Below are 17089 nucleotides of genomic sequence, written 5' to 3'. Positions count from 1 at the left end.
GAAGTCATTTAGGAGGGTGGAGAGTTTGCTGGTGGTTAAATTGCTGAGAGACATGTACTGTAGGGCTGCTCCCAGAGCACAGTGCTCTTCCCCAGCATCTCACAGGCACTGCAGATAATGACTACAGGGAAAGGTAGGTGCTAATGAATGTGCCACAGGGATGGACGGGTTTATTTGTTAGAGTCTGAATATTTGCCTATTAAATTTCTTTTTAACGGTGTGAAGAGACTGAAGCAATCTTGCAGTAAAAGTGGAACTTTAAAAAATAGCCTGTAAGCATCTGTAGCCTGCTGGCATCAAGCTCAGTTTAAGCTTCTGTAAAATATGATAAGTGATCTTTTGACAGGGTGAAAGAAGAGAATGTGTGTATATGTAAGGGGACAAAACAGGTTGTGAGAGGTGAAGGACAGGTATTTTCAGATACCTTTCCTGGTCTGTGATGTTTTTTGAGTGATCACTGAGGCTTTCATTTTCTAACTGTTAACCTTGTGCAGCATCAGTTGGGAAGACTATTTAAATTTTTTATAAGTACTTTTGAATTAACATTGAATCATAGTTGCAAGAATGTGCCAAATGGAGACATCACTGGCTTTTCTGCATTTTTGTGTTTTAACTGTGTTTCTGTAACAGGGCATCTGTGGAAGTCGGAGGGGCTGGATGAGCTAGGTGAAATGGAAAGGCAGAGGAGCTCTGTATCTATTCACCTGTGAAGAATTAATTTACAGGATGGTAGCATGTATTGCATTTATTTTCGATACATCAGAAGCCTGTGACTTTCGTCAGCTTTCAGAGGAAATTATTTGTTAGCCATCTTTGCAAAAGCTGCATTTTTTTTCTTTCCCCTCTTCTGTCCATTCAGTGAACCTGTTGTCCTGTTGAAATGCTTATTACACTGTGGATGTAGTAGACTAAATTTAGGAAGTCTGATATTGTCGGTATCTAAGTTGTATAGACCTGAGTTTTGTACTGATATTTACTGTCTCAAGGTGCAGGTTAATTGGCAGCTCTTTTTGTACTGGATTAGAAGGAGGAGATCAACTGGCCAAATTGAATGCTGTGGAATTGACACTACATGTGACAGTATGTGCCATTTTTATGGGCAGTTCTTGATTTTAGGGGCTTGGATACTTATAGAATATTATGGTTTCACAATGCTTTTTCCAAGGTAATGATTACATGTATTTTCAGAGGAGGGAGGGGATGTATATGTGTGGAGTTACTTGTGAACAGTCAGTAAATGCCTCCCAGCTCCATGAACAAAACAGCAAAACCTGTCTAGGCTGGTTCTCCTTCTCATCGTGAACTACATCACCTGTCACTGGACAGTGTCACCATCTACAGCTGAGAGACCATTTCACTCTGGCTCCTCCTGTCCAGGTCAAAAGAGGAGTTGAGAATAATTATTACTTTTCTAAAGTTGGAATTGTGTGGAATAATAATCTATTATTTTTCCATAGTTGGAATTGTGTTGAATAATGAATGTTCTTAACTGCTTATTAAAGAAAACAAGCACATATTTGTTGTTGTTAATGAAGCATGATGATTTCATCATGCTGGGAACTTCTCAGCTTTGAAAGATCAGCTGGTGGAAGGAAGAGCCTGGGGCCATAGTCCAGCTGGTCTTATTTGTTGGGAAATGTTTGACTTCCAGGTCACCATTGTTTGTCTGAACTGTGGTAGTAGCACATGTCAGAAGAAAAGTAAGTTGTTAGTGCTATTGTGTTTTCTGGATTGAATCCCAAGTACCTTGACCCTAGGATTCCCTTGCAAAGAAGCAGGAGACCAGAGTTACTTTGTGTGTCTATCTTCACTTCCTTAACCCCTGATCATTGTATATGAACACAGAAATGTTCTTCTGGCAAAGCTTTGGTGTAACCAAGCAGAACCACTCTACTGCTGCATTTCATAGTATTTTTAACAGACATGCATAAAATGTAGGCTAAAGGAGTGGGCAGCGAAATGAGATGATGCAGTTTAGCGTGGACCTCATGAGCTAAAGATTAACATACATAGTTCCATTAACACTGGTGGAGGTTAAATGCATGAATATCCTGCACATCTGGAGATGAGGTGCTTTATGCAGGGCCTGTTGTCTTCTTCCCCTTTGGCAAAAGTACCATGTGGATCTGAGGGATCTCAGTGGTTGTCTTAGAGAACACATGCAACTTGAAACACATTGCAAGGATGAATCTACAGTCTAGTGTCCATAACGAGAATTAGAATGAATTAGAATACATCCTACACCCTTCCCATGGAAACTGCAGTAACATTTGGTAAAGCTGTGGAGGCAATCACATTTTGGTAATGCTGATAGTGTTGCTGTTTTCTCTGCTGTGGTCTTTTCCTCCGATTTCTTTCATGTTTGTTGGTGTCAGGTTGGTTTCATTTGTAAAACAAAGCCTCAAATCTGCAGTGGCAATTGTCTTTAAAATCTCTGGACCAGTTTCCAGGTATCTTCTGTGCTGCTTTGCCTAGTTGGGTCTCCTTTGTAGATTTTTTTTGTCAAAGAGTTAAGGCGTCAAGACTAGAGCAATATTAACTCTGGTGACGTTTTCACCTGAAAGGACTAACTCCAAATGTCATGTTTTTGATCTGTTAGCTTTGTCATTTATTGTATGCAGCATCTTCCAAGGGCAAATTTATCAATAGGGTGGTTCATACGCATGCATGTGCGTGCACACACATATTGATCACTGTAAATGTAGCAGTGATTATTAAGTCAGCCTTTTAATTCTCAACAATTGTCTGAGAGATGGGAGTACAAATTAGTCAAATATTTTAAAGGAAGGCTGGCATGCTAAGGGCAACCTGGTGTGAGTAAAAAGTATCCCATATTTGTATATTCTGCAGATTAATGAAGCTTATTTGGCTTGTGTTTGTTTATGTATTTCCCACACTCTGGCTTCAACACTTGTTGGGGAAGCACAGTAAAGTACTTCAGTGAGCACAAGTGAAGGTATCACATGCTTTCTGCTGCTATGGAAAGAACTACAAAACTGTTCTTGATATAGGAAACTGCCTGAGGCTCACAAACAGTTCAGTCTCCGCAAAAAGCGGTGGAGGGGTGGGGATCTTCCTTCCCCCTTTTTGTATGTTGGCAGGGTGCTGGGTTCTTGAGAGTAGTCTCCTGATACTTCAAGTAAATGCTCTGGGCTGTTTTTATATAGAATCACTGTCCCATTTAGAATGAAGTTGCTGTCCTTAATCAGCAGCCTCAGCAATGGCCAAAGACTGCTTGGGGGAGAGATGAAATTTCCTGCACCTCTTATGGAGCACTTTGAATTCCTGTGCTGCTGCTGCTCATTTATTTGATGAGATTTGTTTTCAGGTTGAGCATGTAACAAGTGAACTGAGTTTAGCTGCTTTTATTAGCAGCCTCTGAGGACAGTACTTGCCCTAAGGTAATTGGTGAACTACAGGACAGGCTTTTAGGGGCAATAAAAGTACGAGACATGCGTGTTTGTCCTGTTGGTGACAAAGAGCATCCCTGCCCTTGCAGAACAGTCTATGTATAGTGTAATGACAGTAGCTGCAGCTTCCGTAACCATGAGATTTTGTTCAAGTGTCTAGACTGAAGAGCACTTGGTTGATTTCTAAAGAACCTAGGAGTAAATGCTTGCAGGCTTGAAGGTCTTCTCATATCTAGTCACTTTTTCATATTCAAATCATTGACTTTAGGCTGGATGAGATTAGACTACCAAGTCCATTTCTGAGGAAGACTTACTAATACAGATGGTGTATCCAGTTTTAACATACAGTGGTAGAACAATAACTGCAGTTTACAGCCATGTGAGTTGGTGGCATGAAGAGGACCTTTTTTCTAAATGCAGGAGTGGACAAGTGCTGGTTTGTCATGCCAGTGGGAAGTACAGTTAATGCATTGTCTGTACTTGGCCCTGGCCTGACATTACATTGCCGTCTTCCTTCATTATGTTTGGCTGAAGTATTTTGTTTGTAGCTCAGATATACTGATGTGAAATACAACAAACCCAAGCTATAATAAGTAAAAGCGTCCCATTTTTGTAGTATTAAGACAGCAAATACTGTATAATGACTGGGTTTCTTCTGCCTGCTGAAGGAATTAATTCTGCCCTGCTGCTCTGTCAAAGGAATCCTTTTGTTGCATTGTGCAAAGCAGTTTGCTTCTTTCTTGTTTATTCCCCTAGAAGCCCCAAATTGCAGACAGCCCTGAATAATCCTGGCTTGGTTTACACCCTACATGTAGCCTGCAGCGAGCTCATTGCAGCCAAATCTTCATGAGGAAAACTGCTAATGGCTGCTTCTTTGCGGTTGGCCTTCAGAGTCAAGGCAGGTAAATTTTAGCACAGACAATGCACTGTAGAGGAAGAAGTAATTACCTTCATTTGCTGTACAGTGTCACCTGAACTGCTTTTCTCGAGAATGGCAAAACCTATAGCAACTACATTTCCAGACCTGCTCCTTTTCCTGTGGCAGACCCGTCCCGCCTTCCTTCAGGGCTTGTCAGGGCACCCTGAAAGTCCTTTAGATGCTTGACATGGAAGTTTCTGGTATTAGATGCAGACACTAATGTCCAATGAATATGAAACATATCTGGACTTCATTGAAGACCAGGATGGATAGTGGTTTGATAGAGAGTTTTGGATGCTTATATGCAGAGGTAGGAAAGATAAATTTACACTATTTTTTGTCTGCATCTGCTCCCTTTGATGTTAATGGACTCTTTCTAATGATTTCAGTGGGAAACGAACAGGGTCCTTTGTAAACTGCTAGTTGACTATGTTGTAATAGCCTTGTATGGGTGTTTTAGGCATGATTGCTCCTAGTCTTTCAGAGGGAAGGGGGAAGTAGAAGTTTTATGCATGAAATAGTGTTGGCACTGCTTCTCCTAGTGTTTTCTTTATGCAGTTGGCATTGGCTCATAGCATGGGTGCTGCCTCCACCCCCATGTAATGAGACTGTTCCCTTTGGGTGTGATGTGGGTAGAGGGAAGATCCGTACATCTTTAAGAAATGATGCATGTCTTCCACATGTATCTCTCTGGAGTAATGGCACTCCTGTTTAGTGGAGCTCTGGCTCATAATGAGACCTGACATTTCTAATTAGGTCTGCTTTATGAAGAATGGGTCTAACTTTGTTCTTGATCATTTATATTTCTCCCCCTGACCTCCCCAGCTCTTGCTTGTGAGTAGGAGGGAGTGGGGGCAGTCCTGGAGCCAGCCCTGGAGCAGCAGGGCTGGGCACGCTTCTTTCCTGCTGCAGCTCTGCCAGCGCACTTCAGCTCCGATTTATGCTCCTGCTGTTTGAGCTCTGTGCTGGGCAGGAGCTGAATCTGCAGAGACTTCTAATCACACGGAGCTTCTGTGATGTGGAGAGACAATCACGCTCCTTTTCACTGGAGACTTAAATAAGATCTGATCCCAAGGTTCCACAGGCAAAATGTTTATGCACTAGCCCACTGAAACTTATGCTCTGTCCCCTCCCCCTTAAGAAGCTCCATACTTGTCTCTAGTGCTTTCTGCAAATGTCTCTCTTTTTTTTTTGTTTTGTTTTACGATGCGCTGGATCTTGGCTACAGTGGGCTTTCTCCAAGGATCTGAGACTGGGCTGGGTCTTGCATATGCACATTGTGCTCCTTGCTTGCTGCTCCCCTTCATGTTGCTCCCTGAAGCCTATTTATTATCATGGGCTCTAAAGCACTCTTGTCCCTATTTTTGTCCAAACTAATTCTTGTTTATAGCAGTGTGGTGTAAGCAGATCTGGGCACTCTGTTGCCTGAGAGTGTGGGAGATGCGGTAGGGATAACTGGGGTACTGGGGAGTTTTGTGGCAGAGGTGGACTCTGCAAGGTACCATGGAGTAGTTTTAGATAAACGTGAAGCCTTTATTTTATCTAGCTTGGCAGCATTAAAAATAGGTTTTAAAACTTAGTATTTTGTTTGAAACTCTTGGTGGGGACAGGTGATTGCTTGACAACTGTGGGGAACAATGTGTTTTGTACAAAGCAGCAGGGCACTCCATCAGCTACAGCGGGACATTCCCTGCTGGGGCTCCGGTGTGTGCACAAGGAAATGGTTCAGTGCTTTCCACCTGCTTCTGCGTGGGAAGGCTGGATCACAGGGCTGTCTAAACCAGCATGTTTTACATGCCCTAGAAAATGCTGTATGCTACCAGTGTGAGGTGAGAATATACCTGAGCAATGTTTGATAGTGCTCTGCACCCTTGGCCGATGATGACCGTACCAGCTGTTTTTGAAAGCAGGTGATCTCTGCTTCTTTATGGCATGGTAGGGATTTCTGTAAAACGGCACACAGTTCAAATACCATGAAAGACTGTGGTGAGCAGCTCATCCTTTAATTTTTGGGCTAGAAATTTACTTTTCTGTACCTATAACACATAGACCACTAATTTCAGAAAACCTCCAAATTGGAAGTAAGACCTTTTCCAGCAAGAGATTTTCAGTTGGTTTTATGCAAGGTCCAGTAGTTCACATACTACAGGGACTGAGGGGACAGCCCTATGTGCATTTTTTCCATGGGCTTATAGTTTTTTCACCGAGGATGGTGAGTGAAATACTGTAACAGGTTGCCCAGAGGATCTCCATACATGGAGACTTATAAAGCTTGGCTGGATGAGGCCCTGAGCAATATAGCTTTGTTAGCCCTGCTTTGGGAAGGAGGTTGGATCACTTGACGTCCAGAGGTCCCTTCCAACCTAAATTATTCTATGATTTTATTTTTCCTTCAATAGGAGGCAGTAGTTATCTAAGAACTCCAAATTATCCTTTTTTTTTTTCTCAGTACTTCAATAGCTGTGTATGTTAGTAAGCTAAAGACAAAGATTGCCAGTGTCATTTGAGATGGTGTGTTTGTCTGTTGCTGAACACTTCAGTTTATCAAGAGCGGTAACAGGGCTAAAGACAGAAGAAAATGTGACCTCAGCTAACAACACAACCTGATGTCAGCATGAAATAGCTGCAAGCCACAACAGAGGCACTTCTATAAATGGCAGTGTGTATCATTTAATGTACCTCCTCTGCTGATTTGGTGTTATACCAGAACTGATGCGAATACTTTATTCTAGCTTTATTGGTCTGTCATCAGTGTGACTGTCAAGTTGCACATGGGCATATTTAGTGAAGAGTTAAGATGCAGATTATTCTTTGTTTTTAATGTTAAGAACTTAAAGCTTGATATTTAAATGTGGATGTATTCTAATTGTTTATCTGAGGAGCAGCTTGCTACAAATGAGTAGGTGAGAATATGTTTTCTTCCATTTAATCTTCATGCTGTTCTTCAAAATACTGTTTTTAGAAGTTTTCTGAACCTTTACTTGTAATGGTAAGCTTTATTTTGCTGGCTGAGCTTTGTGTTCCAGTTCCCCATATGGAAAAACTAAATGTTTCTTTTAACTCATGTTTGAATGTGGTTTTTTTATCTATGTGACAAAGTAAAGTTTTTTTGACCCTCTTCCCTCATAACATTTGCAAATGAAAGTGAAGTAAGCCTGGTTTAAATGTAATCTAGGTGACTAAGAACCACCCCTCCACCCCAACAAGCCCACCCATGTTCCATGCAGTAATTATCAGTGGTTCTTTGTGTCAGTGGGAGGGGTTTTCCAGATGCTAGCAGGAATCAGTAGGAACCTGGTTCTAATATTTAAAAGCTAAACACAAAACTACTATAAACCAAAGAGGGAATGGAAGTTCTCCAGCCCACCTCCTCTGTTCTGCTTTGCAGTGAAGGCTTCATCAATTCAGTCTCCAGGTTGTAAAGTGGAGGCAATGCAATAGTAGGGACCCATGAAGCTGTGCATGGGAAAGAAGGCAAGGCAAACAGTTCAAAATGATGCTGTTGAAGCATTGACTTCTTATGAGTGCCAGTATGTAAAGGTGGCATTGAAATTCATGTTTCCCACTTAAAACACCAGATCTTACTTGCTTTCAGTCTCTGGAGCAAAGCTGAAAGTGAATCTATAGTTGTCTGTCACGTGCTGTGCTTCATGTGTGCCAATTCCTCTGTTTGCTAATTCTTCTTTAAGTGAAGGCAAGCACAGATGGTTGCTAAAGAGAACCAGATGATTTGCCAGCATGATGGTGTGTTTGCAGGAGTGAGACTTGGACAGGCTTGAGGCTGCTTTGTTGTCATTGCTTTTAGTTCAAAGTTTTCATTTAGAAAGTTGAAACTCCTTGGTTCAGTCCCCTTTTTTACTTTGTGGTGAGATTAATTTAGGTTTTTTTTCCATTCTAGCAAGGTGCTTGTTCACCTTTCAGTCACTTATTGTTAAGGAGCCATTCTTGTTAGGTGTGGAGCCTAAACGAGCATGGGACATGTATGGAGAAGTTAAAACGTAGGACATGCCTTAATTCCATAAAAGACTTATGGATTCCTCTCTCCATAGTGCCAGGAGTCAAAGGTCTCTTCATCCCTTCACAGACCCTTTCCTTCAAACTAAATAATGCCAAGAAGAGACCCTCACCAGTGGGGCAGCGTGAGTGTAGTTTCATCTTTTTAGCTCAATTGAGTTAGCTTAGCTGGACTGAAAGCCCCCCAGGTGCTGGTTAATATGCAGGCTAATGGTTCAAAGCTTGTTTCCCTGGCTGGCTAGTGGCTCCTGAGCACGTATTCAGGATTTGGCAACATCTAAGGAACTGGTGGGCTGTGCACAATATCCAGTGAACCAGCATGCTGCTGGTCACTGATTGCTTCAGGCTGCCACGGCAGAACAAATAGTCAACAGACATTGTATAACTAAGCCATTCAGTTCCAGTCTGGACAAAATAATAACTATTGCTACTTGGAAACAAAGTGCTCTGTAATGGAGGTGAGTGATTCAGATGGCTCAATGACCCAAGTGGTTGACTTGCAAGCCTCAGATGAACCAGGCTGATCCTGCTGTCATGTTCTGGGAGGCCCTAAACTTTCTCTCTGAATAGAGTCATAGATGGTAAAGCACTTTGCCACATATGTAGAATAATTATCCCTAGACAGAAGTCTTTTACTTCTGGTGTACTGCAAAATATACAGGACTTCAGTACTCATGCTTGCAAAAAGAACAAAGTGGTCCAGCAGACCCCTCAAGCTGTAACTGGTGCTTGCCTTCTCCAGAAATGCCGAAGGTTTATCTACACGTTGAGCACAGAATTTGGGTTTAGGGATTTGAGAAGACATTATTGTCATGGTTTAACCCCAGCCAGCAACTAAGCACCATGCGGCCTCTCACTTCCCCCCCACGCAGTGGTATGGGAGAGAAAATTGGGAAAAGAAGTAAAACTTGTGGGTTGAGATAAGAATGGTTTAATAGAACAGAAAGGAAGAAACTAATAATGATAACACTAATAAAATGAAAATAGTAATAATAAAAGGATTGGAATATACAAATGATGCATAATGCCATTGCTCACCACCTGCTGATTGATGCCCAGTTAGTTCCTGAGGGGTGATCCTCCTGCCCCCCCCTCCCCCCAGTTTATATACCGGGCATGACATCCCATGGTATGGAATACCCTGTTGGCCAGTTTGGGTCAGCTGTCCCGGCTGTGTCCCCTCCCAACTTCTTGTGCCCCTCCAGCCTTCTTGCTGTCTGGGCATGAGAAGCTGAAAAATCCTTGACTTACTCCAAACACTGCTTAGCAACAACTGAAAACATCAGTGTGTTATCAACATGCTTCTCATACCTAACTCAAAAATACAGCACTATACCAGCTGAAACCAGGACAATTATTTTCCCACAAATTTTATTCCTGTTTCTGAGTTTTGGCTGTTTCTGGAGGCAGGGTGCTGCTAACTGCTAGCTTGCACCCTGTGTTTGTTTTTCAGGAACAGCTGTTGACAGATGGCAGTGCCCTATGAGTGCTCCCTGTTATTTGTGGTTAAACAAGGCACCAGCAGCCTATGTTGCGTGCTGAAAATTAGTGAATTGGGTGGAAAAAGATTTATGTGGCCTTTTCTTCAGCAATGCAGTCAGTCTGCTGACATTTTCTGATATGCTACTACTGATACACTGTTTTCCTTCAGTTCACATCTTTATAGACTATAGTCAATTGTTCATGCTAATTTTTTTTAGTGTTAGTTCTTCATACTGATTCTTCAGATAGTCGAAGCAATGCCTGGAAACCGCTGCTAATAATAAAAACTTACTAATTTGGTACTCTCATCTGCCTCCACTTTCACACCTCCTCTGTGCTATTGCCACTTTCATACCCTATAGTGTTTGAGTCATGGAGTTTCTGAGCATTTTTTAACGTGCCAACAGATAGTAATCCTGCGTGTCAAAGTGAGTATTAACACTTAGTTACATGTGACATAACACTGACATGGTCATTCCTTCTGCTTCTGATTTGTGAAAATGTAAAGCAAACGCATAACAGTCTAGAATATGACTGTTGCTCAGCAGCATTATTATATTTTTAAAAAGAAATTACTTGCTTGTCAAGTTCCTTTTACTTGGTGAATGAGTAAGTAGAACCAGTAAGTCTCTTGTCTCAAACAGTTTTTTACAACTGGTTGAAGTTGCATGTGCTTTGGGACAGATGTACTTGTAAGGCTGTGGGTCACTGTGAAAACCCAGATGAGTAAGCCCAGAAGTTGAAGGTTCAGAATTGAAACTCAGATGAAGTCTGTAACTAGTTGTTGTAATTTGAGGATTGGCTTCAGTGTCTCTTTCGGCTAGTAGAAGGAAAGTCTTGGTGTCACCTGGATTCTTGATGTTGCTACACCAAGTAGTACAAATAATAAATACAAACCACCAAATATATATATACACACACTTGTATGTAATACAAGTGTATAGCTTTGCACATCCAAGTGAGAGGCTATTGTGAAATGAATGATATACAAGGACCATTACTTTCCTCATTAGGTTTTACTGTGTAAAACATATTTCATTTTGAACAACTTTATTTTTAATTATCCCCAACTTATGTACTCCTTTTTGATAGGTGTAAAAGAACCAGTTGTATTTCAAAAGGTCTTTCAATTAATTTTTAAATATTAATGCTAGAAAGCAGACTCAAACCATCTTAGTCATCGTGCATCCTTGTAATGTTTGTACCTCTGACTCGAGGCGTGCTCCTGTATCTGAAATGAAATGTGTTTAAAATCGAAGATTTTAATTTTGACATGTATCGTTCTCTTTTGTTTCTGCACTGGAATGTAATTCCTAGTTGCCTCTGGGTGCCTTAGCGCATGAGACACAAAGTGCCCTTAATAACCTTGAACTTGGGCTTTTTTTGCCATACAGTACACAGGTGTATTACAGAGCTTCAAGTATTTGAGAATCTGCAGGGGGGTCACTGGATGAGCTCACCCTTCTGAAGAAAATACATCCATTTTTACTTCTTGTGGAACAGAGAGAATGCTCTTCTGCACCTCCTCTGCTCTGAGTCATGCCTTTTCTCCTGTATAAGAATGTGAAGTGAGGGGAAGATGACAACAAAATAATCTAAAAATAAGGAATCAATAAAAATGGGGCTATAGGAAATGATGCAAACATGAGGAAGCAGCATGCTCCTGTCTTTGATTTCAAAGATGCTTGAAAGAGCTTTTCTTCCCTCAGATCTCGCCTGTCCTCTCTGTGGCCTGATGGCTGGAGCTGTTTATGCTGGGATGATTATCTTCATAGTAACCTTGGAAAACAAATCTCTTCTTCCCATTCATCACCTATGGTAAACCTGGGTTCTGGGAAAGATTTCATCAGTGCTACTGCACTGAAAAAGGCCCAGTAAGTAGTTGAAGACCATTATCTCAACCTGGGGACCTGTTACAGAGTTTCCAAGATAGAAGTGTCTCAGACTTAGCCTTATTTATTTTAATTTGCTGAACAACTTTGAAAGAAGCCTGTTTAGGATTGAAGTAATCTATTAGTTTCTATTGTCACTCCTGATTAGGACTTATGCTCAAATGTTGTCCTACTTGGTTTTGCAGTTGGTTCCTCATGTGGTCTCTTCTGTTCCTAACTGGTAGGATATTACAGTATTTTGAATCTACTTTACCTTGATTTCTCTGCCTGTTCTCCCACACTCCCCTGAATACAAAGGTCTTCAGTCTTGTAAGTCCTATAGAGCAGATTGTTCTAAAGGTTTGGAGGCCTGTCCAGAAGGTCTTCATGCATTGAGGTACATGCCATAATGTGTCTGCACAGGAGCAAGGTTTAAATCGGTCATCCTTGATTCATCCTAGATAGTTATCCTAGGATTTGAACCTGTGTCTAGCGATTTACAAAATATCAACCAAGAAGGCATTCTTAGTGGGATTATTAGACACTTGAAATATTTCTTGGGTATGATATTGTTTTAATAATTTTTTACTTTTAGCATCAAACTGTATGAAGTGAGTTTATAATAATGGAGGATAAGGAATCATGACTTCAGTCACTAGAAAGTATTTAATTGAATTACTGGACTGAAAGGGATGCCTGTTATTTCCTTTTTGAGCATGATATGGGTTGATATGACAAATGAGACACATGTGCCAGTTCCCAGGATGGCTCACAAAGCACACGACTCATGAAGTCTCGTTATATGTGTTTTGCACTGATTTCTGTCTTCCCTTCTCTACTCCCTATCCCAGCTTCCCTGTGTGTTGTAGAAACTTAATATGTTTTCCTCTCCTTTGTTCTTTCCAGAGCCAATTTCCATCTCCCAAAACTAACTCGGGCAATGTACATCAAGTATCATATTAAGCTCTGTACTGGTTACCTAGTTACGTGCATTGCTTGACCACAGCGAGACCAAAAATAACTGCTGTGCTGGCAGTAAATATCACTTGGTTGAGTGTCCTGCCTTTATCTGATGACTGTTTTCCCCCCTTTCTCAAAAAAAAAATTCCACCCCACTCCAAATTAGCCAGCAAATTTAGAATGTGGACGGATGGTGCCAGGTGGCAGCCAAATGGAGAGAATAACCTCATAGGCTTCATTTCCTGGTAGACTCCTCGTAGTTGGCAGGAAAAGTTGCCAGGGTGTGGGGTCTGCGTAGGTGATGCTGGAACAAGTTGGCACTTGACAAGAAAGATTTTACTGCGTTAGGTATTCTCTATGTTTTAGGCAAGTAGTAAAAATCCATGTAAGTTTTTTACGGTTTATGAGTTTAAGCTTTAGGGTGAATTGTACGTCCTAGAACTGAAATAAAAGTAAGAACTGTTCATCTTAACATGTATATTTGTGATTTTCTTTATTATTTGACACAGTATTTAACAAAGCAGAAACACAGTGGTGTAATGGAGTCTGTGGTTCTCCTGGTGACTTCTGCTTACATCATGAGCAGCCTGTTGAAAAGGGGACAGCTTGTTTCTAGGAGCTGAGTCTTTATATGGACTACACTTTACAGCTTGCAATTTAGGAATAAAGTGTAAATGTCATGCATGAAGGGAAGTGGTGCTCTACAGGGTAGACAAATCAGTGCAAGGGGAAGAAGCTGCTATCTAATTTGTCCATTTGAATTATCAATGCAGTGATCTTTCAGGGTCACAGATGTACAAAATGGCTGTGTCAGCCAGACATGCCTTAGGGAGAGGAGAGATCTCAAGTTGTTTAGAAAATTATTCCATATATTAATGAAGTGTTTTCTTTTTGGTTTTGACTTGTTGACTCCTTTCAAGTCTTGCATGGAGGCAAGTGTGCCTGTGTGAAACCAGAGATCTATATAGATGGAAATCAGTTGTGTTTAACCTGTGAGACTGGGATGGAGGTTTTCTTTGCATCTGCATAGATTTGAGATTCCTTAAGGCTGTTCAGATCTGGGTTGTTTAGTTTCATAAATGCCAACATTTGCTGTTCATGTTGCCTCACTTAATGATTTCAGTGTCTCTTCTGAATGAGGAAGGATGGCAGGACTTGAACCAGCAGTACTCACTACCTTGTCTGAATCTTGTTCCACATCAGCTACTCTGAGTTGACAGAATCACATTTGGGAAGGTGGTACTGCTAAAGAAAGATGAGTGACTTTGTTGTTGGGGTTTTTTTGGGGGTGTTTTGAGGTTTTGGGTTTTTTTGGTTGGGTTTTTTGATTTTTTTTTTGGTAGGTTTTTGTTGTTTGTTTTTCCCCAGTAGTGGTGAAAATGGCTAAGGCAGGCTTTCTCTGCAATCAGTGTTTCCAGCTTTTGCATGGGAACTTCTTTGAATTTTAATGTCTCCAATTCCATTTAGGTCAGTATTTGTTTTGTAAAGTCTGTAATGGTTATATCCAGAGTAAGATGTTTAACTAGGTTGTGATTAATGTTTGTATTCTTTGTGGTAAATGTGAATGGTTCTGCTTGGCTTAACTTTCTTTAGGGCTAAGTTAAATTAACTTTCTTTCTTTAGGGCTAAGTTAAAGCTACCTTGCATTTGCTGTAGCTTAAGAGCAGCACAAGGGCTGTTACTGTGGCTCAGCTGGTGTCTTATAACTTGTTAAGCAGCAATAATTTGATTGTGGGTCTGAGTCCTGAGGCAAATTCATCCTTCGTTTTTACTTGACAGACTTTGCCCTTGAACCAGAGGAGATCTCTTGCCTGTTTGTAAATATGTTTATTCATACGTTCCACCACCTCTTACCAAGTTCTGAACTTTGACTTAAACCAAGTGACTAAGGTCAAAATTACCCTGTGCTTAGTCCCTTTGTGTAGCTTTCCTTGTGGGTAAGGTGGTCTCAGGGTTAGAGTCAAGTATAATAGGAGATACAGTAGAGGAACTGGTAGAATTCAGGTCAGATGAATCAAGATTTTACTGGTCTGTCACACCACATTTTTCTAATTCTGATTTCCTAATTGATCCTGACTGATCTTTGTATTTGATGCAGTAAGTAACTTTATGTGGGGAAACTGATTTCTTTCATCATTCTTTCATGGATGTAACAGCAGTGGAAGTTTTCTGCTGTGCACACAATATATAGAGGAAAACAGGATGGTTACTAAAGAACTCAAATGACCACCTGTGTCATCAAAGTCAATTACTGAGTCCCATTTGGGACCAGCTTTCAGTCATGGCAGAAAATTTTGGATGGCTGAGGGCAGGCTTAAGTTTTACCTAGGTGCAGAGACCTGAGGATGGTTGAAAAAGGATGCTGAGCTGTGGGGAGAAAGTGAATAGCACCATTAATGGAAGCCTAATAAGGACAGGTTAGGTAGGATTGTTAGACTGATTAGAACACAGGTGCTTGCATTTCTTCAACTGTCCTTTTTTTAAAAGAAAGGGAGGAGGATCTTTGTGCTTATTTTTCCTATATATAAAGTCTGAGTAACAGTAATTATTTTTAACTATGCTCTGACTGCATTATTTATATTGTAAGCTCTTTGAGAGAAACGGTTTTTTTCTTTGTAGCACTTTAGAGTCCCCCCTGCTTGCTCAGGGTTTCACATTGCCTCTGAAATAGGAATATCGTATTTAGTAGTCTAAAGTCATTAATGTCAAAAGGAATGAAAGTTTCAGCAATGTCTTGACTCTACCTTTTTACCCACTCCTCCTGAATATGACTGCTTTTATTTGCTGTACCTAATAATGATGTTTGTTTATGGGGGAGGAATGTGGATGAAGGAGCTTAGATCTATCTTTTGTTTTAAAGGACTTGGGGGTGGGGGAGAAACAAGCTTCGGGAAAACAGAAGCCATGCTGACTGTTAATATTTTATAAGCTGTGACATGTTTTTGGCTCTGGAGCCTTTTTCCCATGACTTTTTTTCCTTGAGGCAATGGTTTGCTTAAAATGCAGCTTTGAAGGGTAGATGAAGAAGGCCTGAGAAACTGATGTATCTTAGGAATCGGGGCTTTCCACTTGTAGATCAGGAATTCAGACTGTGCTTATATTTGAAACCATATTAAATATGAATTTGATTCTTTTAGATTCTGTTATCCAACCACACGGAAACCATAAACTGTACTGGAGTGTCTGTCGAATAGGCCACTACTTAGTGTACTAAAACCTCTCTATGCCTATTTGAAATTGCATAGAAGGAAATCTGAGATATTAGCATCTAAAAAATAATTAGGTCAAGTTCTGCATGCTCTTGCATTCACCTCCACCCCCAATGTATAGAGCTGGAAGCAGAATTTAGCCTAGTGTGATGGTGATTAAATAAGGGAAATCCCATGCTCTGATACATCTTTGGCATTTGCTCTGATTCTGACTTTTCTGCATGACCTGGAGTCAGCTGGCCTCTTCATGTGTACTTTGCCTCTGTTTCCACTGGGGGGTGGGCGTGGGGGAAGCCACTAATCCTATCTAGATCATACCCAAAGAACTATGTGCAAAGTGTTATTAGAAGTAATCATTATTGAAAATCCATTCTAAAAGTTACTGAACAAGCATTTTTTTGCTAAAACATGTCTTACTGCTCTGAGGTTGAGTGCTTTCTTCAAAACAGTCATTAGAGTCCAAAATGTTTTCGTAATCTGTTATTTACTAGTTTCTGCTTTTGCTTCTAAAAAAAAAAAAGAATGTTTTCAATGTTAACATTCAAGTCACTGATCTTGAGTATGATTTCGCTGCTGCTTCTATGCTGATCCTGGGAAATGTAAAATGCTAGTTGTTCAGTTATTGGGGTTTTATCCCTAGCGTCTCAAAAGAGAATAAATGAAGTGGGCTTGATTTGTTGTCAAACCATTGCTTTTCTCTGCCAATGTCTACCATTGTGTGGTGTGGGACAGAATTTCTCACCAGCTCTAACAGGATGCTGATCTAAGCTCTGGTTGTAGTTGAATATGCTTACATAGACATTACGAAAGCTGACGCGGACTGCAAACTTTGGCACTGACATGATGGTGCTGAAGTATGGTTTGTAAGGTCCTGTATGCATGCAGCTTATCAAAGGTAAGCTCTGCTCGCTTGCGTTGAGTTGAGGTGGTGGTGGGGCAAGAACCCTTTTCTCTTCCTTGTGCTAGTTTTATTATTTAAGACTAGGCAGAAACTTTTTCAGTGCATCAGGAGAGTGCTGATACAGCCAGTCAGAACTACTAAATACTGCAGAGCAAGACTCAGCTTCAAGTCAGGTTCCCCATCTCTTTCCCTTGCGAACAGCTGCAGTGGATGCTCTGGAGAGCATATAGCCAACTCTTTAACCTAGTAGTAATTGTCCCAGGAGCTCCTGAAGCCATTGCCAGACATGTTTTCTGTGAGAAGTGTCTCAAGCCACTGTTTGG

At 40.9% G+C, this 17089-nt stretch overlaps 1 protein-coding gene across 12 annotated transcripts in view; it reads left to right on the top strand.

Annotated features, from left to right (window-relative positions):
- The window catches only part of CLASP1 (cytoplasmic linker associated protein 1), a 186335-nt gene that overhangs the window by 62745 nt on the left and 106501 nt on the right, over positions 1-17089 (top strand). The window contains exon 9 of one of the 12 annotated variants that reach the window (XM_075028777.1): positions 7861-7869. The exons of 10 other annotated variants lie outside the window; for them this stretch is intronic. In XM_075028777.1, the coding sequence (XP_074884878.1) occupies positions 7861-7869 (9 nt within the window). Of the gene's footprint in view, positions 1-53; positions 134-7860; positions 7870-17089 lie in introns of those variants that run through there. One more of the 12 variants, XM_075028776.1, reaches the window with a different exon arrangement.

This window comes from Buteo buteo, chromosome 5 (assembly GCF_964188355.1).
Source record: "Buteo buteo chromosome 5, bButBut1.hap1.1, whole genome shotgun sequence".
Lineage (NCBI taxonomy): Eukaryota > Metazoa > Chordata > Aves > Accipitriformes > Accipitridae > Buteo > Buteo buteo.
This window is presented reverse-complemented; position numbering and strand designations above follow the sequence as displayed.